This window comes from Triturus cristatus, chromosome 4_1 (genome assembly GCF_964204655.1).
Source record: "Triturus cristatus chromosome 4_1, aTriCri1.1, whole genome shotgun sequence".
In the NCBI taxonomy this organism is placed as follows: Eukaryota; Metazoa; Chordata; class Amphibia; order Caudata; family Salamandridae; genus Triturus; species Triturus cristatus.
In genome coordinates this window covers 226,746,065-226,770,744 of record NC_140585.1, presented here as the reverse complement: position 1 = coordinate 226,770,744, position 24,680 = coordinate 226,746,065, and the positions used below count along the sequence as shown (strand labels likewise).

Sequence of the window (24,680 nt, the reverse complement as noted above, 5' to 3'; positions counted from 1 at the left end):
GACTGGCCACATAGACTGGGTTATCCAGGTGAAAAGTTATCTTCTTAGACAAGTTTGTTGGCATTGTAGGCAGCGGGCTAAGACAATAGAAGGGTTCGAAGGTGACAGGTTGAAGCATGATGGGGTCCTCATGCCATCATTGATGAAGGCTGAAAACGTTCAGGGTTTCCGTTGACAGCTGTATCAAGGAAGCTGAGTGTAAGAAATTGGGTTACTGATTGAGATGGGGTAAAACCCTGCTCAAGCAACAACCACAAACCTTGTCAGGGAGAAGTCACAAGCAAACCCTCAGATTAACATGTGCTCAACTCTGTGATAGCTTGGCATGGAGCAGTCAAGCCTAACTTAGAGGTAATGTGTAAAGTATTTGTGCAGCACTTCAAACAGTAATAAAATGAACACACCTAAAAAGTAGAACCCACACCAGATTAGGAGAATAGAGTAGATTTTAATAAATAAAACAGAACCAAAATGACAAAAATGCAATCAGCAGATTCAGTGATATGTAATTTTAAAGGTTTGAGTAAAAATAGTGCCAACAAATACAAAGCGCCTTCTGTGGATATCTGGTTGTGCTAGACCAGGACAAAGTCACAAGTTCAAGCTGACAGCGATGGAGCACAGCCCGGCTACAGGTTCCCAGCTAGTCCTGCTGAACAAGAGTACCTCAAATCCTGGTTGTTGAGATTTACGAGGTCCAGTGGCAAGAATGTGTCGCGCAGCCATGGCAATTCATCGATTCCGGGGAGCTGTGAGTCTGTGATGCAAGGTCCTGCATCATCGTCGAGGATCATTTTGAAAAGAGATTTGATGGATGGGGGCCTATGTCAGGGATGCATCATGCAGAAGTGGTTCAGATAGAGCTGTGAGAATGCGATGCGAAGTCCTTCTCTTGGGAAAGTCCACACAGCAGAGGCGATGAGTCTGTTCTGCTCTGAGTTGTGCCAAGCAGCAGAGGAGATGCATCAGTTCTTCTGGATCGACTGATGGGCTGGCAGCGCACTTGCAGGCCCACTTCTAAGGGTCCAGGACTGGGGTGGCACCACTTGGCAGGGTAGTACTCACAGAAGATAAAGTGCAGGTGCTGGGTTCAAGATTGATGGAGTCTTCTGTCCATGAGGCTGTAATCAGGAGGCCAACCAACTAGTCCTTGGAGGCACTCTGGGGTTGTGGGATCAACAGATGTGGGCCCAGTCTTTCTCACCCAGACGAGAGGACAGCAGGCAGCATCTTAGCACCGCAGGGCAGCAGTCATTCAGAGCACCAGTACAGCAGAGTGACAGTCCTTTCTGCATCACAACAGTCCTTCCCAGCAGAGCCCACAGGTCCAGAAATTAACTGAATAATGGTGTCTGATGTCCAGTGGGTATACCAGGTGCCTCATTTGAAGTGTGAAAAGCTTCTAGAGGTTTCTCTTTGAAGTGCACAGGTTTCCTACCTCCCCTGCCCTGGCTCCAGACTAACCATGGGTGTATGCAGCCCTTTGTATGGAGGCTGGACACGGCCTATTCAAGTGTAAGTAGAGCTGTGCCTAGCTATGCCCTCCCATCCTATAAGTGATGGTACACCTAAACCCTCTATTTGTGCGCCTGTCTAAGAGAAATACACAAAGCTCAACTGTCAGCTGCACCCAGTCATGTGATCCCGAGACACTCTGTAGGCACTAATTGCTAGGACAGGATAATACCAACTTTCTAAAAGTGGCATTTAAAAAAATTGTGATAAAAAAATCCAACTTCACCGTAAGTGAGGAAGTTTTATTACACTTCCAAAGACACCACAAATGAAGTCACCTGTTCCCATTTGAAAGTTACAGCTTATTAAATGTAATAAAGTAACTCCAATCTTATCCAATGAGAGAGCTAGGCCTTTCAGCACTGGAAACCAAATGGAAGAGATTTTGACTACCAGGACATGTAAAACTTAAAAGTACATGTCCAACTTTTTAAAAACACTACACCATGCCCTCTGGGCTGTGTAGGACATACCCTAGGAGTGACTTACGTGTATTAAAAAAGAAGGTCTGGGAATGGCAAAAGGTTTGTTTTTCCAGGTCGATATGGCTGTAATGGCAGGCCTGAGACATGTTTAAAAGGCTACTTCAGTGGGTGGCACAATAAGTCCTGCAGGCCCCCTAGTAGCATTTTATTTACAGGACATGGGTACATGTAGTACTACGTTACTAGGGCCTTTCAAGTAAACTAAATATGCCATTCGGTTGCAAGCCAATTCCACCATGTTTAAAGTGAAAGCTCAAGCACCTTAGCACTGATTAACAGTGGTAAAGTGTGCAGAGTTCTAAGGTCAACAAAAATGAGATCAGCAAAAATAGGAGGGGTGAAGAAAAACATTTGGGGGAAGACCACCCTAAGACTGACAGATCTAACATGTGTCCCCTCCAACTGAAACTGGGGAGAACTACCCAACCTCCTGGGTGTTCTCATCACTAAGGTGGAAAAACCTGGAGAGACCATCAGTATTGGCGTGGTCTGACGCAGGATGGTGTTCCACTGTAAAGTCCATTCCTTTAGTGAGATGGACCACCTCAACAATTGTATTTACCTATAGGGAGGTACTGGAAAAGGGAGTGGGTTTCAGCCCCTTTGAGCTTTGGTGTGAGCACCCTGCTGGAGGACCCTTAAGTTTTGTCAGATAATGGTGGGAGAAACTTTTAAATACCATGCACCCTGCCCTTTACCTACCTGCCTACTTTCAGGGTGGCTCATAAGTATTGTATAAAAAGGAAGGATAAGGCCTGGCAAAATGTTTACGTTGCCAAGTCAAATTGGGAGTTCTAAACCTGCCTATCCATTCTGCAGGGGCAGGCCTGGAGTCATGCTTTGCATTGTCACCTTTGTGGCAGCACAATACATGCTGCAGTTCACTAGTGACATTAAACTTAAAGGCCCTAGGTCAGAGCTTTCCAAACTGTGTGTCCCGACACAGTGCTGTGTCGCCTGCAAATGGTAGGTGTGTCGCGGGATGAAACTGGTATTAACAGGCACTTAGCACATAACTGATGCTAATTAAGAGGCATTCCTTTGAAAGCTTTGTTCTCACTATGCCTCATCTATTGCATAACGTCTCCCAGTAAATGGTCTTTTAAAGACCTGCGAAGTACTTGGGTGCGGCGGTGTGTGTGCCCGGGAAGCTGGGGTGAGGTGACAGAGGGTGACAGACAGAGGGAGACAGACAGAGGGAGACAGAGGAAGGGAGACAGAGAGAGAGGGAGACAGAGAGAGAGGGAGACAGAGAGAGAGGGAGACAGAGGGAGGGAGAGAGAGAGAGAGAGAGAGGGAGGGAGACAGAGGGAGGGAGACAGAGGGACGGAGACAGAGGGAGACAGAGAGGGAGACAGAGGGTGACAGACAGAGGGAGGAGGGCGACGGAGGGAGGGAGACAGACAGAGGGAGGGAGGGAGACAGATAGAGGGAGACAGAGGGAGGGAGACAGACAGAGGGGGACAGACAGAGGGAGTGAGACAGAGAGAGAGGGAAAACGTGGGAGACAGAGAGAGGGAGACAGAGGGAGGGAGACAGAGGGAGGAAGACAGAGGAAGGGAGACAGAGAGAGAGGGGGAAAGAGAGAGAGGGAGACAGAGAGAGAGGGAGACAGAGGGAGAGAGGGAGAGAGAGAGAGAGAGGGAGACAGAGGGAGGGAGACAGAGGGACGGAGACAGAGGGAAGGAGACAGAGGGACGGAGACAGAGAGAGGGAGCCAGAGGGTGACAGACAGAGGGAGACAGACAGAGGGAGGGAGACAGACAGAGGGAGGAGGGCGACAGAGGGATGGAGACAGAGGGAGGGACACAGATAGAGGGAGACAGATAGAGGGTGACAGAGGGAGGGAGACAGATGGAGACAGACAGAGGGAGGGAGACAGAGGGAGAGAGGGGGAGGGAGACAGAGGGAGACAGAGAGAGAGAGAGAGGGAGGGAGACAGATAGAGGCAGGCAGAGAGAGGCGGAGACAGAGACAGACAGAGATAGAGACAGACAGAGAGAGGGACAGACAGAGACAGATAGAGGCAGAGACAGGGACAGGGGCAGACAAATAGAGGCAGAGACAAACAGAGACAGAGGGAGGGAGACAGCGACATACAAGAACAGACAGAGACATGAACAGACAGATAGAGGCAGGGACAGACAGACAGAGGCAGAGACTGAAACAGACAGAGAGGCAGCGAGACAGAGAGGGAGACGGAGAGGGAGAGGGAGATGGAGGGAGACAGAGGGAGAGAGAGAGAGGGAGACAGCGGGTGATAGAGAGAGAGGGAGACAGAGCGAGGGAGACAGAGAGGGAGAGAGGGAGGGATAGAGGGAGGTAGAGAGGGAGGGAGAGAGGGAAGGAGACAGAGGGAGGGAGACAGAGAGATGGAGACAGAGGGAGACAGAGAGGGAGACAAAGGGCGACAGACAGAGGGAGGAGGGCGACTGAGGGAGGGAGACAGAGGGAGGGATGAAGGGAGGGAGACAGATAGAGGGAGACAGAGGGAGGGAGAGAGACAGAGGGAGACAGACGGAGACAGACTGAGGGAGGGAGGGAGACAGAGAGAGAGGGAAACCGTGGGAGACAGAGAGAGAGGGAGACAGAGGGAGGGAGGCAGAGGGAGACAGAGGGAGCGTGTCAGGCGGAGACAGAGGGAAGGAGAGGGAGATAGACAGAGGGACGGAGACAGAGGGAGGGAGACTAAGGGAGGGAGACAGAGGGAGGGAGACAGAGAGAGAGAGAGATAGAGAGAGAGGGAGACAGCGAGAGAGGGAGACAGAGGGAGACAGACAGACAGAGACAGAGAGAGAGAGAGAGAGAGAGAGATAGAGAGAGAGAGAGAGAGAGAGAGAGAGAGAGTGTGTGTGTGTATGCCGAGTCTAGTGGCTCAGTGGACGAAGGCATCCACTGCAGGGGCCTGTGTTCAACCTCATGGTCCCAAATTTGCTTGAAAATGAACCATTTTCCCGCTTTTATTTCAAAATTTTCTTCCAGGGAGAGAACCCCCCCGAACCACCCTTAAGTGGTTTGGGCCCGTTTGCTACGCTCGCTTGCTACACTGCCTTGCTTTGTCCCAAAATGATGCATCTCCAAAAAGTGAGTCACCAACATGAAAAGTTTGGAAAGCTGTGCCCTAGGTACTTTTTTATATGGTACTCTTGTACCATATACTAGGGACTTACAGGTAAGTTAACTACATAGGCAATATATCTGCACTAGTGTTCCCCCAAAAAGCACCACCAGCTACATGCTCTATCTTTCTTTCTCCTTCTTTCTCTCTCTTTGTTTCTTTGTTTCTCTTTCTCTCTCTTTCTTTCTCTTTCTCTCTGTTTCTTTCTCTTTCTCTCTGTTTCTTTCTTTCTCTTTCTTTCTCTCTCTTTCTCTCTTTCTTTCCATTTCTTTCTCTTTCTTTCTTTTTATTTCTTTATTTCTCTTTCTCTTTCTTTCTCTCTTTCTTTCTCTTTCTTTCTTTCTCCTTCTTTCTCTATCTTTCTTTCTCGCTCTTTCTTTCTTTCTCTCTCTTTCGTTCTCTCTCTTTCTTTCTCCTTCTTTCTTTCTTTCTTTCTCTTTCTTTCTTTCTTTCTTTCTTTCTTTCTTTCTTTCTTTCTTTCTTTCTCTTTCTTTTTCTTTCTTTCTCTTTCTCTTTTTCTTTCTTTCTCTTTCTTTCTCTCTCTTTCTTTCTCTATCTCTTTCTCTTTTTTTCTCTTACTCTCTCTTTCTTACTTTCTATTTCTTTCTTTCTCCTTCTCTCTCTCTCTTTCTTTCCCTTTCGCTCTCTTTCTTTCTTTCTCTTTCTTTCTCATTCTCTTTCTTTCTCTCTTTCTTTCTCTCTTTCTTTATTTCCCTTTCTGTTTCTTTCTTTCTCTTTCTCTTTCTCTCTCTCTCTTTTTTTCTTTCTTTCTCTCTCTCTCTTTCATTCTTTCTCTGTCTCTTTCTTTCTCTATCTCTCTTGCTTTCTCTTTCTTTCTTTCTCTCTCTCTCGCTCTCGCTCTCTTTCATTCTCTCTCTTTCTGAATACATTTGCTACACTTGCTCTTTGTGCAACTGTTGGGTATTTCCCAATTCCAATGAAATCAGTGATGTTAAACTGATAGCAGCACTCCCACCCTGATCATTGTTCAAGCAACACTGATTAAATATGCCAATCAGGAGTGTATCCAATTTTGACTTTGTTTTTGGGGTGGGAGTACATGCGCTGGGGCCTTATTAGCAGCGCCACAGTGCATAGAGTAAAAAAACAGCAAGATCAGTCCAGAAATATTAGGGGTGACCGTACAACGGGGCATATTATCAAGGGCTGGCGATAACATTATCGCCACTTTAGTGTCCATTTTCAGGTGAAAAGCGGCGATAATCTTATCGCATTATCAACAAGGACACGCTAGCGCGTGTTTCCTTGCCTTAGTGCCCATTGTCAGCAAGCCTCGCATCGCATCGTTAATGAGATGCAAAGGAGGCGTGCCTGACAAAACTCCATGGGAAAATATCGCTAACCCAGCTTCGTGATATCATCAACGAGGGGTAGCGGTATCTGAAATTGCGTTAACAATACTTAATGCAGGAATTTAACATCTGTTAAATTCCTGACTAAGGCATACCTAACATGGGAGGTGGATTGTGGGGCTAAGACCACAGGGCCCTATCATCAACCATATCGTCGTTTTCCACGGAACATCGCCTGAAAACCAGTGTTGTTCCATGGAAAACAGCGATTTCCCCGCTATCACTGGCATTTTTATCGCCACATTGTTAATAACGCTCTAACCGGGCAATAAATTCCTGCAATAGACGGTGATAAATAAAAAAGCGCTAAGCGCGCTTTGTGATATTTATCACCGTCTATTGATGATATGCCCCAAAATGAGGCATTTTCCTAGAATATTGTCAGTAATAGGTCGGTTCGACAGCAGTGGCACACCTAAAAAAAAGAAATTGCGGGGACGAAGATGAGGAGAGGAAAAGGGAGCAGAATAGAAAGTCTATCAAAGAAAAAGAAAGAGACCTAGAACCTTCCTGAGGATTGTTGGATAAAGTGTAGAGAAGTATCAATGTTACTTTTCTCTTTTTAAGTCTTTGCATTTCCACTAGCGTCTTAATTGCTTTAATCCCAGTTGTTTCTGTTTATTTTGTGTGTATCATCAGTCATTGACATTCTTGACATCTTAAAATGACAACTATTCATTTAAATCTGGTACGATCACCAATTAACCGGACTTCCTTTCCTCCCTCAACAAACATAACGATGAGTGTAAACAAAACCAGCAGTATACAGCCATGACAAATCAAATTTGTGAAGAAGGAGATTTGATAGCATTATTTGATCAGCCTTGGAAGTGTCCTGCATTAAGAACATTTTAACCAATAGGACTGCTTAAAACACTTCCTTTAGGATGGCATCCATCAAGGATGTTTAGCAGCAGAATCGCATTGATCAAGTCCCCTCAACACCTCACCCATCCTCTGGTATCAACAAAAAGAACCAGAGTCTCTCTTCAGTGAAGAAGAACCCCTTAGACACTCTGGGCCGAATTACGATGTCGGTCAGACGAGCATTCGACTGACACCATTGCGGAATGGAATGGTCCGACCATAGGTTGGCAGTTCATCCCGCTGTATTTGGATCTGACCACCCTATGGGTGGTCAGAAACATCCATTATTCAATTCCAGCTTGTGCAGCAGGCGGAAAAGGGGCGCAGCACAAGCTAAAATTGAAAAATAAATGTTTACAAACATCCCTGCACCATGTGACAGGCACACGGTGCAGGGATGTTTAGGGGGCACCATAGGTGCCCCCAGGCCCCATAGCGGAGGGCCAGGGAGAAAGGGGCCCTGCTAGGGGCCCCCTCAGTTACTTTCCGCCTGCCTTTTTGGGACAGAGAGACCGCCATGAAAGGGCAGAAGGAAAGCGACATCGTAATTTAGACAGTGGAACCGGGGCTGGCTCACGAATCATTATGGGAAGCCCCCCCGCGGGTTTCCTTCCAACCACCGGTATTGTAATACGGCAGTTGGGCGAAAATCAATGATGTCGGACGGAAAGCCTCCGACTAGATGTCAGATGGCTTTCCGCCCGACAACGTATTTGGGGGCTCTATTGTTTATCAGAAAGTCTAAGGGCATTCACATCAGTAGGAGGAAATTAGCAAATATTTGGGCCAGTCCTAAAGTGTCAGTGAGTAGGTTTCACCAGCTATGAGTTGAAGCCTTCTAGTATCTGGAAATTAAAAGTCATATCAGAAAAAATACTTTTAAGTGGAGTATAACGCATTTAAAAAACAGAAATGGCAATGTCAAAAATCTTTTGGTCTCTTTATCAACCAATAGAAAAAAAAGATTAGGTGGAAACAGTAAACAGAGACGCAACTAGGAATGTTCCAGTCTGAAGTAATATACTCGGTGCACAACTGATCAGCAACAAAATCTCGAATCAGTGGCTACAATAGCTCGTAAAATACTGTCAGGACTTACTCTCTTTTATTGCTGTGGTAACTGGAGACTCCCACGAGGTATCTTCCATTGGGCACATTCCAATTAAAATATGCATCAAAGTCATTGACATAATTAGTCCACTGGCAGTCACTGCTTATGTCTGAGTTCTGAGTGCAGCAATAAACTTTCCACCTAGGAAACAACATGATAGAAGTTGTGGATATTGGGAAATGGTAAAAATGGTAAAAGGCCCATGTCAGAAATCATACATGAGCAGCACAATGTTTCCAGCCAAAAAGCACATCTGAGGGCTATCCAGAACAAGGATAAACAGTATCTGGTAGCTCGTCATTTTGAGGAATCACATCGTAGCAATAGAAATCTACGATTTTGTGTGATAGACCGTGTCCCTGAGACAGTTAGAGGAGGAGATAGGATTCACAAACTACGGCAACTGGAATCTAGGTACATATTAGAGCTGGATACTAAAATACAAGGGGGTCTGAATTCCGATGAAGAGCTGGTCTCCTATTTAGGTAAAAAAAAATACACTGTTTAATACACTGAAATGGTAAATTGCTGTTAAGTTATAATTACATTCTAGAAATCTGTTACTGTAATGAATTTGGTTTTTAAAATTCACATTGCCCTTTATATTCACATAGCACTTTAGATTTTAAACATATGTGTTTGTTCTGTTCAGGTTGGCTGCAATGTTCTCCCTTGAAAATCAAACTCTGTTATCGTACAGAAGACATCTTTCAAATTCAACTGCTAGTAATTCTTCATATATATTTTTGGAGAGTGCTTTACAAAATATTATGTATGAGATTTATTCTTGGTTATGTTTATGAGTTACTTGCTATATTGGCAGGGGGAGGGGATAGAGAGAGAATATTATCATCAAATAAAAATATATTTTTTGAGTTGTGCTTAGTATTTTGTAGCATGCCCACTCGGGCTGAATTGTTTGCTCTCAATTGTGGATTCCCCCTGAAGGTTATGTTGATGGTCATTTGTAATTAAAGGGATCCTCTCATTAATTATTCAATGTAAAATTTCAGAGTTTATACATTTGAGCAGTTTTATTAATTCAGGAGAAGTGATGATATAATATATCAGTTTTCAATTATTGGCTGAAATTACCATAAAAAGATTAAAAGAGTCATATAAACAGATAGAAAATAAGAAAGCAAGAAAAAGATGGTCAAGTATAAGTAAAACGGCACTTTATTGGAGAATGGTGTTTACAGGTCATTAATAACCAATATAGCGCAGAGCACTTTATTGGAGAGTATTGTTTACAGACATTTTTAGTGTTGTGGCATATGTAATATGTTTAAAAGAATAAGCAAATCATGAGTAGGCTGGGAATTACGTTTGGGAAATAACTTTATAGGTGTGATCAAAATATAGGACTTTAAATCAGAAACTTTATATCAACAGTATTTGTCTGTGATTGTTCATGGTGTCATGTTACATTGGTGCCCTTTATTCTGTATTATGTAATTTTGTATGATTACTTATACATCTTGACATTTTTAAAACTATTTTGCTACACACTTATGTCTGTTAGAAGTCGTTTTGCTCTTGCTCATGCTTTAATATGGGTTTCACCACGATATATTGCACATATATTGCACATTATAAGATGCCTACTGTTAATATGAGGATTTTTTTTGCTATACATTGCATAGCACAAAATGGCCACCAAGTGTAGGGTATTTATGTGTATGTAAGTCCTTCTTTTATATCACTGTTTTATGTTCTACTTAAACCAAGCCTACTACCACTTGTATCACCCGTGATCGAGGCATGGAGACGTAAAAGCACGTTGGGTTAGCTGACTATGAATAAATCACTCTGAGCCACATGTGAGGTGTTTTTTCATCATTTTCCCATCATTTTGGAGGGAGTGCGTGCCAAGCAGTGAGTCTGCTATTAGTGAAAATCAACATTTACAGGGTTTTCCTCGTACCCTGGGGATGCACCGTGCTGATGGTACCTGGCACCTATGAGGATGGAGGTCGTGCAAAAAAAAAAAAATATATATATATATAGATATATGTTTTTTATGACTTATAAGGGACCTTGGTGTAAAATATTTACATTTGGTAAAATAGGTTTTTAAAGATGTGAATTGTCTAATTGGAAATGGCTTGATTAATGTAGAATATGCCATTTACGGAGCTGTAGTCCTACACTGGTGGATATCTGGAGTGTTTGGGTACAGTTGTTTCAGTTGTTTAGGATGGTTTATAGTAAGGTTGTACAAACGTGTGTCTTTGGCAAGATGTGTTCTCTGGTGGTCCAGACACATTAGGTAATAGCCTTGAGAAAGATACCTTCTGCATAGATAGTGTGCCTGCTGGATATGTTTTATTGTGGGTGGCAGTTTGTGTACGAGGACGGATCAGTTTGATACATTGTGTATCGCTTGCATATGAATGTTTTTGCTTGGCAATATAGATTGATAAGAGATTTAAACAGAAAGAAGTCATTTAGCCATGGATTTGTTGTCATGGTTAGTGCTGCTATTGTAGTGATTCCATTGGTATGGTTGGTACAGGCTTGGCACCAGGCTAGTATACATGGTTGGGTTGTGGAAGCTAGTGGGTTTCTACCACTAAAATGACTACAGTCACTGTGATCATAGATGGGATATAGTTTGAGTTAGCATCTTTGCTAGGTTATTTTGCAGGGTTGGTTTGGTGCAAAAGTGAAGCTGTGGAAACAGATTGCATTTAGTGTAGCAGTGAGTGTTCAGCCACGTGTGTACTTGGTACAACTTTTATGTAGAACCAGGTCTAAAGGTTGTTTCTGTTAGTGAATGTGTAGAGCAGTTTATGTTTTTATGACCAGTTGGTATGTGTGAAGATTGAGGATGGTTGCATTAGCTGGATGTCAGAATGGCTAAGATTACCATCCGATGCCTCTCATCCGTGGGAATGGTAATATCTGATGTGGCGGGGGTTCTGCTTTATTTAACACAGCAATATGTGCAGCATTTAAAAACCATTGTATGCAGTAACACACTGAAGCAAATATAGGGAGAAGCACCTCAGAGATATGCAAGGCCGACCCATGATGATCATGTATTTTTTGTTTTCAATTACAGCATCATAAAGCCATCTGCTAGATTGGTTGGTCTGTGGTTAGAGGTGAATCTGGCAGCACTGCATCAGTGTTCATGTCAGTGACAAAGTGGGACTGGATGAGCCTGGGCAGCAGGTAGTCAGTGGGAAAGGATAGGTTTTGTGTGGTGTTGTGTCAGAGAGGATAGTTGAGCTCTATGTGGTAGTGGATTCATGGGAATAATCAGATGTGTAGTGGCAACGCATCGGAAGAAGAAGCAAGTTTAGCTTGGCAGTGGTTAGTGTGGGTCCTCATCAGACAGCTGGTGGCAACAGTTTGATTTCTCGTGGTAAAAGTGTATGTGAATAGTGAGTCTGAGATGGTGGTAGTTTTATGTATGGCGTGGAATGGTAATGAAGCAAACACATAAGATGATGGACGGAGAGCTGAAACTTTTCAGACACCCATCCCCAGTCACAGAACTGGGTTAAATCCATCATCGTTCTTTTGCTCACTTCGCCAACCCAATTCATTCCCAGCCATATACAAATCAGTGTTGACTCTGCTCCTCCTGGGAACAGTCCAGCCCGAGCTGCCAAGCCAGATCCTGCTTGGAATGGAAACATCATACTGGGACCGGTTTCAGGGTAACACCCCTCATCAGCCAGGCTACCTTAAATTGAGTGGCAAAGTGAGCAAGGGACCCAAGTCTGGGCCCATTCTGCCAACTTAGGGTGAACAAAGCAAACATAATAAGATGATCGATGGAGCGCTGAAACTTTTCAGACATTCACCCCAGTCACTATAAGATCTGGATTAAATCCATCATTGTTCTTTTTGCTCCCTTCACCACCCCAGTTCAGACCCAGCCATATGCAAATCAGTCTTCACCCTGCTCCTCGTGGGAAAAGTCCAGCCCGAACTGCCAAACCAGGTCTTTCCTGGACCGGAAACATGCATCCTGGGACCGGTTTTGGGGTAACACCCCTCATCAGCCAGGATAGCTTGACTCCATTGGCAAAGTGAGCAAGGGACCCAAGTCTGGGCATACCCTGTGTATTCCCATTAGGAGCAGGGTCAAGACTGATTTGCAGATTTGCTTATGGCTGGGTCTAAACTGTGGTGTCATAGTGAGCAAAAGAACAATGGATTAAACCCAGGTCGCTTGATTGGGAGGTGAGTGGTTAAAAAGTTTTAGCACTCTGGCCATAATCTTGTTGTGTTTGCTATGCTCAGCTTAAGTGGCCAAGGGTATGCCCAGACGTGGGTCCTGGGCTCACTGTGCCACTGGATTCAAGTTATCCTGGCTGATGAGGGGTGATGCCCCGAAACTGGCCCCAGGATGCTTGTTTCCAGTCAAGGGTGGACCTGGCCTGGTAGTTCGGTCTGAACTGTTCTCATGAGGATCAGTGTCAAGACTGATTTGCATATTGCTGGGTCCAAACTGGGGTGGCATAGTGAGAAAAAGAACAATGGATTAAACCTAGATCTCTTTACTGGGGGTGAGTGGTTGAAAAGTTTCAGCACTCCACCCATCATCTCGTTGTATTTGCTTGGAATGGTAATGGTCTGTGGAACTGTTTGTTTTACAGAGGCTGTGATTGTTGAGAGGTTTCATGTGGCATTATATTGGTGGCAATGGTTTAAAGATTTGTTGTCATAGCTGGTTTGCCTATGAAGGTTTGCTTTCTAATCTTTGGGTGGCATTACCTCCTGTCCTCACGCTTGTTGTCATGATAGCTGTCAAAGCCACTGATGACAGATCCAAAAGGACAGGTGTAGTAGAACTCCTCATCAAAGTAGTTAACATAGGGGCTCCATTGACATGCTGCTGATCCGCTGAAGGTGTTCTTGCAGGTGAAATCCCACTGGCGGTCCTCATGCTTGTTGTGATGTTGACTATAAAGAAAATTAAACCTGGGTCAATTAAACACTACTCGCTGAGACACTGAAATGTCTACAAATAACAAGTGACTATGGATTGAGTATGTAAGATTTTCTTAAACTATTCTTTATAAGCTTTATGACTGTGGACTGTACAATGTTCTGTATCTAGTGGTGCTCATTACATTGTGAAACATTTATTATCATCAATTAAAGTACAACAGAAAACATAATACTGTATTAAACGTAGTCTAGTGATGACGTGTATATCCATTGGTGGTTGTTATGTAGGACCTCCTCCCACCAGAATAGCATGTTGGGTGGGCGTCTCCATCCACAAATCAGGATGTCCCGAATTTTATTGTCATTTATCAGGGCGATACACCGGATAGTGCACGGCAACAGGCTTCCCAAACTGTACACTTTGTTCATAGCCTTGGCCTAGCATGTATTCCAGGTCCTCATGGAGCCTTTCATTATTCTTGTTGGTTAAGCATAGCAAGATATTGAGTTAGAATCCATTCTGCCCTTTGTTTGTCTTTGCAGTGTATCGTTTCTAAAAATTGCCCGTCTCTGTAGATCCTTCAGCCGTTAATGTATAGGAGGTGCAGTTGATGCCTTTTAAGACAAGGTCATTCTCCTCTTAGCTAGGATACATACAGGGCCAATAAACTAGTTTGCACAGCTGTAATTCTTAGATCTGAAAAAGTATCTCAATGGGCAGGATTCGAGCCCCATGTCTGGCATCAGGGGCACTTGTATATTCCAGTATTCACTATTCAAGGGACATTCCTACATCATGTGGAACAAATCTCTGGTGGGGGTTTGGCATTTAGGTAGAGATCTCTCTTATAAATGCTTCATGTGCACTTGAGGGAGAGGTAGGATTGGTGCAGGCAATTAAACTGGATAAACGTGAACCAAGTTTATGAATTGCAACACACCCTATGCGGTCTATTGTCTAACTTGCCTGTGCGGCTTGAGATATGTGGGCAGTACTATCCATCCTGCCAAAGTCCGCATTTTGGAGCACCAGAGGGCTATTCAAAACAGAGATGTGTGTTATCCTGACGCCAGACATTTTCGGTCGCACCATAACAGCAACAGGCAACTATTCAAATACTTTTGTATTGATCATGTGGCACGTGACATGAGGGGAGGAGATAGAGAGAAGCAATTATGGAGATTTGAATCGCGCTACATTCTCGATATGGTGACAAAGTCACCATTAGGATTGAATATGCGGGAGGAACTCGGGGTTCACATGTAAATATGTACAGCAAGCATAGTAGAGCAGGCAGAGTAGGGGTCAGTCAGCAGGTGGAGTGGCACCTATGGATATGTGGCCCATACAGGGCGTAATTGTATCGCATGCGGCAGTGGCATGGGTTGTTTGTGTAATGCGGAGTCTTAAAGGGAGCAGGCCCATCCAGGGCGTATTAATAATAATGATACCCTGTTGCATTGATCATTGAAGCCGCCAGATGCATGGCCCATATAGGGCATCATTGGGTTACATGTGGGAGGGATTGTGTTATAATGTTGAGCTCCAGAGGGAGCAGGCCCATTCAGGGCGCAATAATGAAAACACATTGCGTTGATATGTGTGGGTTATCTATAATTGTAATGAACATCGGAAGCTTAGATTTAATATAATATAAGCTGTCCTGCATAGATGAGACTATGTGATTATGTGGGCATTGCAATTACGATACGCTGCCGAGAGGGGACTCGTGTGATTCTCCTTTGAAATGTAACAGTTGGTACCATTACAGCATGACGCAATGTGGGTTTGATATGCCTGATGTCTTAATGGTATTTCTTTGCCTGACTGTCAATTAGCTTTGAAGATAATTGGAATGACGATGTCTATATAACGAGGTTTGACAGCCGCCAACACTGAGGAAGGAGTACCGCTGTGCCATTAAATCCGAAGAAGGATTTACCCCCTGTGAGTGCTGGTATTTATTCTTTCGAGCATGAAGACATATATATATATATATTGACTGGTACCGAATTCATTAATATGGCGTGATGATGTTTAATTATGCATTGTTTGCACAAACTTTTTGCTCAAGCATTCGTCACTTTAAATGTTTTGTGTAAAAAAACAGAACAACAAAAAAGAGAGTAAAGTTGAGAAAAAAAGAATGAAAGAAAAAAACTTGAGGAAATGATGCACAAGGGTATTTAAACCAATCCTGTACTGTGTTCCGTGTCATGTGATCAAGGCCCTTCAGGGTTGAAACGCGTCATGCTGGTGGTTATATTTTGGTGAAAATAAATTAAATGATCTGCGCCTACTTTGGGAGATTAAGGGGGGAGAGGGGGGCAAGCCGACACCAAACTCCTTTATTGTGTGTGAAAAAGGCCGCTTTATTGAAACAGGTGCATATCACAATTTTAACTCCTTGGCCACTGCCTTACAAAACTACCGCCTCGCTATACAATAACCTCCTGACCCCTTGTGTTTTCCCCCCACCCCTACGATCCCCACATCATTTCCCCCATCCCCCCAAAATACAACATAACCTTCCATAACCAACATATAACCCAATCCTACACCATGTAACCTTTCCCAACTCCCAAACTCCCCTGACCGTAACCCCTACCTGCCTTTAGTGCAACTGTAACTAACCAACCTCTAATCTAAACTTATCCAACCTGTCTATCCTTTACCTGTCCCTGGACCCACATTACCAAACCTTTAACAACAAACTCTAGCCAATCCCGGCCAACTGTCAACCACCCCGCTTGCACCTGCTCCAAGCGACAATACATCCAACAGCCCCTATGTACCTGTTCCAACAAATGCTGCCCCCAAACCCGCAAAAATGCATACCCAAAACCCCTAAAACAGACCCCTTAAACCCCCTAACCATAGGGAGGGAGGGTGGGAAAAACTTTAATCTAGCGCACTCAGCCACCAGGTCACCAATCCTAAAATGGTGGCTGGGATATCGCGCGTTTTGCTTATATATCCCTTGGGCTACTACCCCTGGATTTGGGCTACATTTGGGCTATCCCTCGAATGTAGCCCAATTATTTACAAAATGGCCGTTCGGCCACGCCCCCCTCTCCCCCCTCCCAACCTGCCCGGGCGGCAGACCTCGCGGTGCTCGGCTGCCCCCCAGGCTCCCATTGGGAGATTAAGGGGGGAGAGGGGGGCAAGCCGACACCAAACTCCTTTATTGTGTGTGAAAAAGGCCGCTTTATTGAAACAGGTGCATATCACAATTTTAACTCCTTGGCCACTGCCTTACAAAACTACCGCCTCGCTATACAATAACCTCCTGACCCCTTGTGTTTTCCCCCCACCCCTACGATCCCCACATCATTTCCCCCATCCCCCCAAAATACAACATAACCTTCCATAACCAACATATAACCCAATCCTACACCATGTAACCTTTCCCAACTCCCAAACTCCCCTGACCGTAACCCCTACCTGCCTTTAGTGCAACTGTAACTAACCAACCTCTAATCTAAACTTATCCAACCTGTCTATCCTTTACCTGTCCCTGGACCCACATTACCAAACCTTTAACAACAAACTCTAGCCAATCCCGGCCAACTGTCAACCACCCCGCCACCCAGGAAAAGGGGGGAAGTGTCGGCGACTGCGCCTCTTCCTCCCCTTTTTCTGCCCCCCCCCACGCGCCGCGACCCCGCATGACCTAACGCCTATAAACTCCCAACAGACGCGCCAACACTTCTCTCAACTCCAAAAGATACAGATCCATTCCCATCCTGGACAAGTGCACCCCGTCATCCCTGAACATCTCCTGCGCATCATATCGAATGTCCCCGTGAGCCATGCGGTCAATCCCCAAATGCCGACAAAACCTCACCATCTCCGTATTAAGTTTTCGCCGCGCCTTATCTACCGCACCTGGGTTCACCGCCCCCCTCCAACTCCTCCGGGGGACAAACTCCGTCCACACAATTGAACAACCCGCCCATCTCTCTTTAATCAAAGCCAGGTCCTTCTTCATCGCCCGCATTAGTGCCAAACCTGTCTCCCTTACCATATCGTTCTCCCCCAAGTGAAGAACCAATACATCTGGGCACCGACCTGCCCTTAAAATCCCGTTCAACACCGGCACCAGTTCCTTCCAACGCATCCCCCCCCCCTCCCCCTCCACCCCACAGAGAACACATCTTTATTGAAACCCAACTGTTCCCCAAAATAGCTCTCCTGCGCCTGCAATTGGGCCCTCCGCACGAACGAGTGCCCCACAATCCATATAGCCATTTCTCGGGCCAGGGGTCCCATAACCGAACCTGAAAAGAAAAACAAGAATGAAAACCTATCCACAACCTCTGACAAGCTCCGCTGTACTGTGTAAAGTCCCTCTTTTGCCTGTTTTTTTTTTTTTTTTTTTTTTTTTATAGTGTCGCCCCACCCCCCGGCTCGCTGCGCACATAACGCTGGTAGCAATTCGAAGACCACCTTCCCAACTTCATGATTTCTTCCCTGTCCCAACCCCTCGCATGCGCCTCTGACGCTGCCCCAATGCGAAACGAGTGCGTGCCAAAACCCTTTTCTTCGACCCCCAGAGTCCTAAGTGCTTTCCTCAGTACTGCCAGCAATTGTGAAGCTTTAACGCCTCGTCCATGCTGATGGGAGAAGACCAGTCCCCCCAGACCCCCAGCGCACGCCTTCCACCACATGCCCCAGCGGAGCGGACAAACCCTCGGGGATCGCCCTTTCCTCAACGTAACCCACTTCCCCCGACTCTTCTGGTCTGTCTTTGCCTTTCGCAGCCAAATGTTCACTACCCGGTCCCCAAATGATACCTCCTCCCAGGTCAAACCCCGTTCCCCTTTCGACCCCAGTAACTCTGATACCCGAAACGCCCCAAAAAACATCCAAGACATGAGTGTGGCGAACAGCAAGGCCTCCCCCCCGTCCCAGCACACCGCTGGCAGAACCCCCATCACTCGACCTAAGAGCTCCCAGGACAGAGGCCTCCGCACCCTGGCCACTCTCCCACATTCCCGCGCCCAGCCTTCCAGAATCCGCGCCCCCAGCTCCCCCGCGGATGGCGCATAACCCCACAGCAGTTTGCCGATGAACGCAACCCCCGCCAACTTGCCCACTATAGTCACCCTTGTCAAACCCCTCTCCACCAAATCTAGAATAAATTGCACCACGTCTTCCCGTCTCTCTGCCTCGGAAGCCCGCCATCTCGCCCCTGCTCGAACAAACTCCTCCCATGCCGCCCTGTACGCTAGTTTCGTTGACCGCGCCAATGAACCTAGAACCAATTGTAGCATCCGGTATTGCCTACTTCCCAGAGTTGGTTCGGCATCCTGGTCGGGTTCACGTCCGCGTCCTTGGCGAGCCCACGGAATCTCCCCCACTGTGAACGAGACAAGGCATCCGCAATGTCATTGTCCACTCCTGGCACATGCACCGCGCGAAACGCAATATCATGCCTCAAACACCCCAGCACAAAAACCCGCAACAGCTTAAGCACCTGCGCATCCCGCGCCGACTGCCTGTTCACCACCTGGACCACTGCCATGTTGTCGATCCTGAACGTGACTTTTTTGTGGGCCAGCAAAACCCCCCACAGTGTGACTGCCACCACTAAGGGAAAGAATTCCAAAAACGCGATGCTCCTGCCTCCCTCTAACCATTCCTCTGGCCAGGGCTCCGCACACCATCTCCCCTGCCAATACAGACCAAATCCCTTACTCCCCGCTGCATCCGAGAAAATCTGTACGTCCCATACCATGTCCACTTCCCTCATCAAAGGCACCCCATTGAACTGGTGCAGGAAAAACAGCCACATGCGCAAGTCCTCTCTCACCCCTGCTGACAACCTCACATGATGGTGCGGAGGCCTCTGCCCCGCCAGTGCGCGCCCCAGTCGCCTACAGAAAGTCCGCCCTACTCTGACCACCCTACAAGCAAAATTGAGGTGTCCCAGCAAAACCTGTATGTCCCTGACCGTCACCTTCTGTCGTGCCAACACCCCTGTCAGCAAACTCAACATGTTGCGTTTCTTTTCCTCCGGGAGGCGCGCCTCCATGCGTACCGAATCCAATTCAATACCCAGGAAGGCCAGTGCCGTACTGGGGCCCTGCGTTTTTTCCGGGGCCAGCGGCACGCCCATGTCCCCCATGATCTCATGGAATCTGTCCAGACCCTGCTGGCAGTCCGCGGAGTCTGAGGTGCCGACAAAGAAAAAGTCATCCAAGTAATGTGTCACACCTTGGTGACCCGTTCGTTCCGTAAACAACCATTGTAGGAACGTGCTGAAACATTCGAAAAGTGCGCAGGACATGGAGCAGCCCATCGGCAATGCCTTGTCCACATACCAGTGACCGCCGAATTGTATGCCTAACAGATCCCAGTCATCTGGATGCACTGGCAGCAACCGGAAAGCTGACTTGATGTCGCACTTTGCCATCTGTGCCGTTGCGCCCGCGGACACCACCAGTGCCATGGCCACGTCAACCGATGAATAGGACACAGTGGCCGCGCTGTCCGCAATAAAATCATTGACTGACCCACCTTCTGGCCATGACAAATGCTGAATGAGGCGAAACTGGCCCACCTCCTTTTTAGGTACCACACCAATGGGTGACACAATCAGATTAGGCAAAGGCCACTCGCAAAATGGTCCCGCCATGCGGCCTTCCTGTACCTCCTTGTCTAGTTTTGCCTGTACCACTTGTGGGTGCTCCTTCGCTGATCGCAAATTGTCTGCCCATCTCCGGACCCTCGGCCCCTCGTACCCCAATCTGAACCCCTCTTGAAACCCCAATCTCAATGTTTCCGCCGCCGCCCTGTCCGGATAGGCCCCCAGCGCCCCCACCAGCTGCTCTACCCTAACCGGAGTACGAGCCCTTTGCCCCAGCACCCCTCGCCCCCCTCCCTCTCCTCCCTGCTGTGACTGCTGTTGGGCTCCAGCCTTAGGGGCTCCCGACTGCCAATGCTGCCCGCTCTGGCCCGGACCTTGAGTCCCCCAACACTTGACCAGCGGATGTCGCTTGCCGCAGCTCGAGCATTCGTGCCGAAACTTACAATACTCTCTCGTGCATAGGCCTTTGTTAAAGTCCCAGCAAGCCCCTTTGTCTCCTGTCGTCCCTCTGCCGGCTCCCCCCACCCCCCCGCGGGTGGGACCCCCTCGAAAGGGCTGGTACACCAGCGGCAGCCCGCTGGCCGTAAATATCGTCTTCCCCGATCCCGCCAGGCCCATGGTATGCTGCCATAAATCCGTATCCAACTCTCCCCATTTTGCCTCCGCATCCCATGCCATGCGCGCCCGGAATTCCTCATCATACTGAGCCCAGGCATATCCACCTCCTGTAATCTGTGCCTTCCTAATGACGTCCATGTATTTAAACATGGCCACTGACCTCTCCGGAAACTTCTCGCAATACACGCTGGCAAATATCAGAAAAGCCGCTGTCCAGTTTTCTATCGTCAGCGGCACCTTAGGCCTTTTTGCGAGCTCAAATTCCTCTTCCTTAGAACCCTCTTTCGCCCTGACCTCTCTGTGCAGGAGTTTTAGTATCTCCACATACTCCCCCTTCCAGATCCGTTCCTTTGTTGCCAACATCAAGTGCGCCCCCAAGGGCTTTGTCACTCCCATATATGGTAACCGCTTTACTTTCAATTCCTTGCTTTCCAGTTTAGTCTCCTCTGCCTTTGCGTCCCCTGTCCCTTTCTCGCTTGTCCCCTCCTTCTTGGTCTGCCCGCTGTCACCCTGCCCTACTCCGTCCGTGCCAACAGCCACATCCACCACATACGTACCTTTGCGCAATCTTTCCCCTAACCCTCCCTCCACCCCCGCCCCCCCCACCCCTCTCGACACCATCCTTGGCCGCCCGAGCAAATGTGCATTACCTGGCGCCAGTGTCTCCATCCGTCGCTCCTCCCGACGTCCAGTCCTGGGAGCCGAGCTGCTTTCCCACCTTGATGTCCGACCCGTGGGCTGCGCCTGGCGTCGTGACACCTGTAAGAAACTAGCCACAACATTACTCGGCCCCCCGTCCCTACCGTCTCCCACCTCACGCAACTCTCCTTCCTCCATACTCTCCTCCTCATAGTCCAATTCCTCCTGTCCTGCACCCCCAGCGTTCCCCGCTGGACCTGCCACCTGCTGCTTAAGAAAACCAACCACATTCCTATCGGTGTTCCTCCGTCGCTGACCCCCGGGGCGCTGTAACCCCGTGGGTGTTGGGGCCGGCGAGCCCGTCTCGGGCCTACTTGTGCCAGCCGCGTCGGGATCCCTCGCAGGTACTGGGCACGCCGCCCGAGGCTCCACCCTCCCTTCTCCTTGGCGTCGCCAGGCCGCTCCCAGCCCTGCCAAGTCCGGTACCCCGCGCTGTTCCCGCTGCCGCTCCGCTACCTGCAAAGGAAAGGAATGGTCTGGTGTGCTGGGCCTACCTAATTTCCTCCTGCCATCCCATCCCCGCTTGCCCGCCCCCGACGACTCCGCGACCCACGCCTTACCCACCGCGCTCAAATCCGCCCCTTCGTCGTCCTCCCCCTCGCCGTCGTCCCCGTCGCTCCACTCCCCCTGCCCGCTCCATCCTACCCCATGCCCGCTCGACCCCACTCCAACCGCGCCACCCCCCCCACACCCCTCCCCTCTCCCTTCCGTCTCCCCCGCCCGTACGCCCCCGACCCCCGACGCCCCCCCCAACCCCTCCGCCCAGGACTCGAATATATCCAGGCCTCCCCAGTCCCTCTCACTGCCCTCCGACTCAAATAGCACAGGGGATTCTCCCCCTGCTGCTTCCCCCCCCAGGGCCCCCCCTACCTGCCCCCACCCGTCGTCATCGCGCCCCGCCACAAACCTGTCCCCTCCCCTCCTCTACCAGGTGCCCGCGTCAAACCCCCCCCCGCCCCTCCCCGGCTCCCCCCCAGCCGCCTGATGGCCCGACGCGATCGCCCCCCCACTGCAGGCCGCGCTCCCCCCCCTCCCCCGACCCCCCATCGTCTGGCTAACCAGCCGATCCATGACTCCCATCTCCAGGCCCGAGCCGCCTGCCCCCCCCCCCGCCCCCCCCACTCGTCACTGCTGCACCCTCCGACCATGGGGCCGCGCGCCTCCGCGCTGATCCGGCCCCCGATATCTCCTCAAACCGGGCGCTCCCCCCGGGCCCTTCCCCCTGCCCTTCGACCTCCTTCGCATGCTCTCCCCGCCCCCGCGCGCTCCGCGATCCTCCCCGCGTCAGCGCCTGGCCCTCCGCCGAGCATCTCCTCGCCGTTGCCGTGGAGACGGACGCTCCCCGGCTTACGGAGCGGCCCGCATAAGATTTAGGCCTCGCCTGGGAGGCGCCCGGAGCCCTCCCTCGTCGCGTCGCTCGTCCCCGCCCCCTCCCCGCCTCCATTCCCGCCTCGCTCCCCTCCGCTACGCACTCTGATCCCGGGGCAGCGCTCCTGACATATGCGCTGCCCCTGTCACTCACCGCTCTCCCTGACGGACTCCCGGGTGGCGAACAAGCCGCGACGGCGGCCGCCACCCCCGCGGACGCGCGCCTCGCCGGGCGCTTCGTCCAATTGGCCTCCTGGACCAGCAAGTCCATCCTCCCCGCCTCGCTCAACAACCGGATCGCCTCCAGGACACGATAATCGCCGCAAGACATGCCTCCAGGTACTTTTAACCCTCCTACACTTACTTACTAGCACACCCAAAAACTTTAATCTAGCGCACTCAGCCACCAGGTCACCAATCCTAAAATGGTGGCTGGGATATCGCGCGTTTTGCTTATATATCCCTTGGGCTACTACCCCTGGATTTGGGCTACATTTGGGCTATCCCTCGAATGTAGCCCAATTATTTACAAAATGGCCGTTCGGCCACGCCCCCCTCTCCCCCCTCCCAACCTGCCCGGGCGGCAGACCTCGCGGTGCTCGGCTGCCCCCCAGGCTCCCATTGTGGTCCGTGCTCCTGTTCCTGTTTTGGCAAAAGTCGGGAGAAGGTTGGAGTTTCAAGGATAGGATTAGCCGGTTGTGGACTCCTCCGGCTATACACGGACCCCCTCCGAGAATTGGGCTGTACCGCCATCAAAGGAGCCGCCGCTTGGTTTACAAGCTTTGCAATTTAATCCGGGAGGATTTTTCGGCTTCAGCCCCCCGATTGCCCGAGACAAAGGCACGGCATCCGCACAGCAGGCACCAGGTAGGCGAGCACGTGTCGGAGGACACGGAGGGCGCCAGCTGGGAGTGCGTGAGTGTGATAGAGGCCAGTAATTGAAAGGCAAATCGGGTTTGGAGGTGTGCAGTACGCATACATCGAGAGAATTATTTTAATTGCATAAAACAGCTCTCCTTGTACAACTTATTAAATTTCAAATTAGACCAAAAAACACCATGTCAGCCGACACGCTCAAGGAAAGGGAGGAAGCGGCTGCTGAAATGTTTGATGATGAGAAGACTCCTAGGCAAAACTCTGTTTCCCATAATGCACCAGTCACAACACGCAACACCAGTCTCAAAGAAAAAATTAAAACTCTGGAAAAATTAATGAAATCAGAGCAGAGCAAGTGGTGGGAGGCCAAGTCCCTCCAAAGATATTTAGATGTTGGAAGGGTGCCCCGTGGATTGCGCATTCTAACTGCCCCCAGCTATGAAAACCCTGATCATGATATGATGCGGGAATGGGCGGAAACAAACCTTGATTCATCTAGAAGGTTAATTGTGATTCTGGTTAAATATGCAGAAAAAGATCGGGCAAAGTTACAAGAACAAATAGAAATATTAAATGCGGAATTAGCAATGTTGAACTGCACTGAAGAAATTGTGAAATTGAGAGATGAAATGGCTAAACGCTTAAAAAAGGAGGAGGACAAAATTCGCGAACGGAAAACGTTCAAATTTCATCGCGATCGCGTCGATTTTGAAACACGACGGATCTTTGCTAAAAAATATGATGCTCTTAAGGTGACAAAATTTGGGGAAACACGAGCACTTGACAGCAGTGAGGGCATCAATTCAAGACCACCTATGGTCTCTCACACAGTGTCAAACTCTGATCTCAGCTCAGCGCCGGAGAGCGAAACTGATAATGAGGAACGCATTCGAGCAATCCCGGTGAAACTCTCACTAGCACAAGAAGTTGATTTTTTAGTATACGAAAGGAGAAACACGCTACGCCCCAGGAATCAATCAATAAAACAAACAAAAACAGATCCACCAAACGCCGGGAGAGGTGAAAGGAAAAACAACGAAGAATACAAAAAATCAACACGAAAACCGAAAAAGAATTGGAGACGCTAACGACAGCAATCAGTGAAGACCCAATCAACAACCCAATGGTTATAAATTTAACTGATGT

The 24,680-nt window shown here is 48.5% G+C and overlaps 1 protein-coding gene across 1 annotated transcript in view; it reads right to left on the bottom strand.

The window, feature by feature from the left end:
• The window catches only part of LOC146854150 (hemagglutinin/amebocyte aggregation factor-like), a 112,385-nt gene that overhangs the window by 13,469 nt on the left and 74,236 nt on the right, over positions 1-24,680 (bottom strand). The window contains exons 4-5 of the mRNA XM_085651024.1: positions 13,204-13,392; positions 8,458-8,610 (exon numbers count right to left, since the gene is read on the bottom strand). Of these exons, the coding sequence (XP_085507150.1) occupies positions 8,458-8,610; positions 13,204-13,392 (342 nt within the window). The remainder of the gene's footprint in view (positions 1-8,457; positions 8,611-13,203; positions 13,393-24,680) is intronic.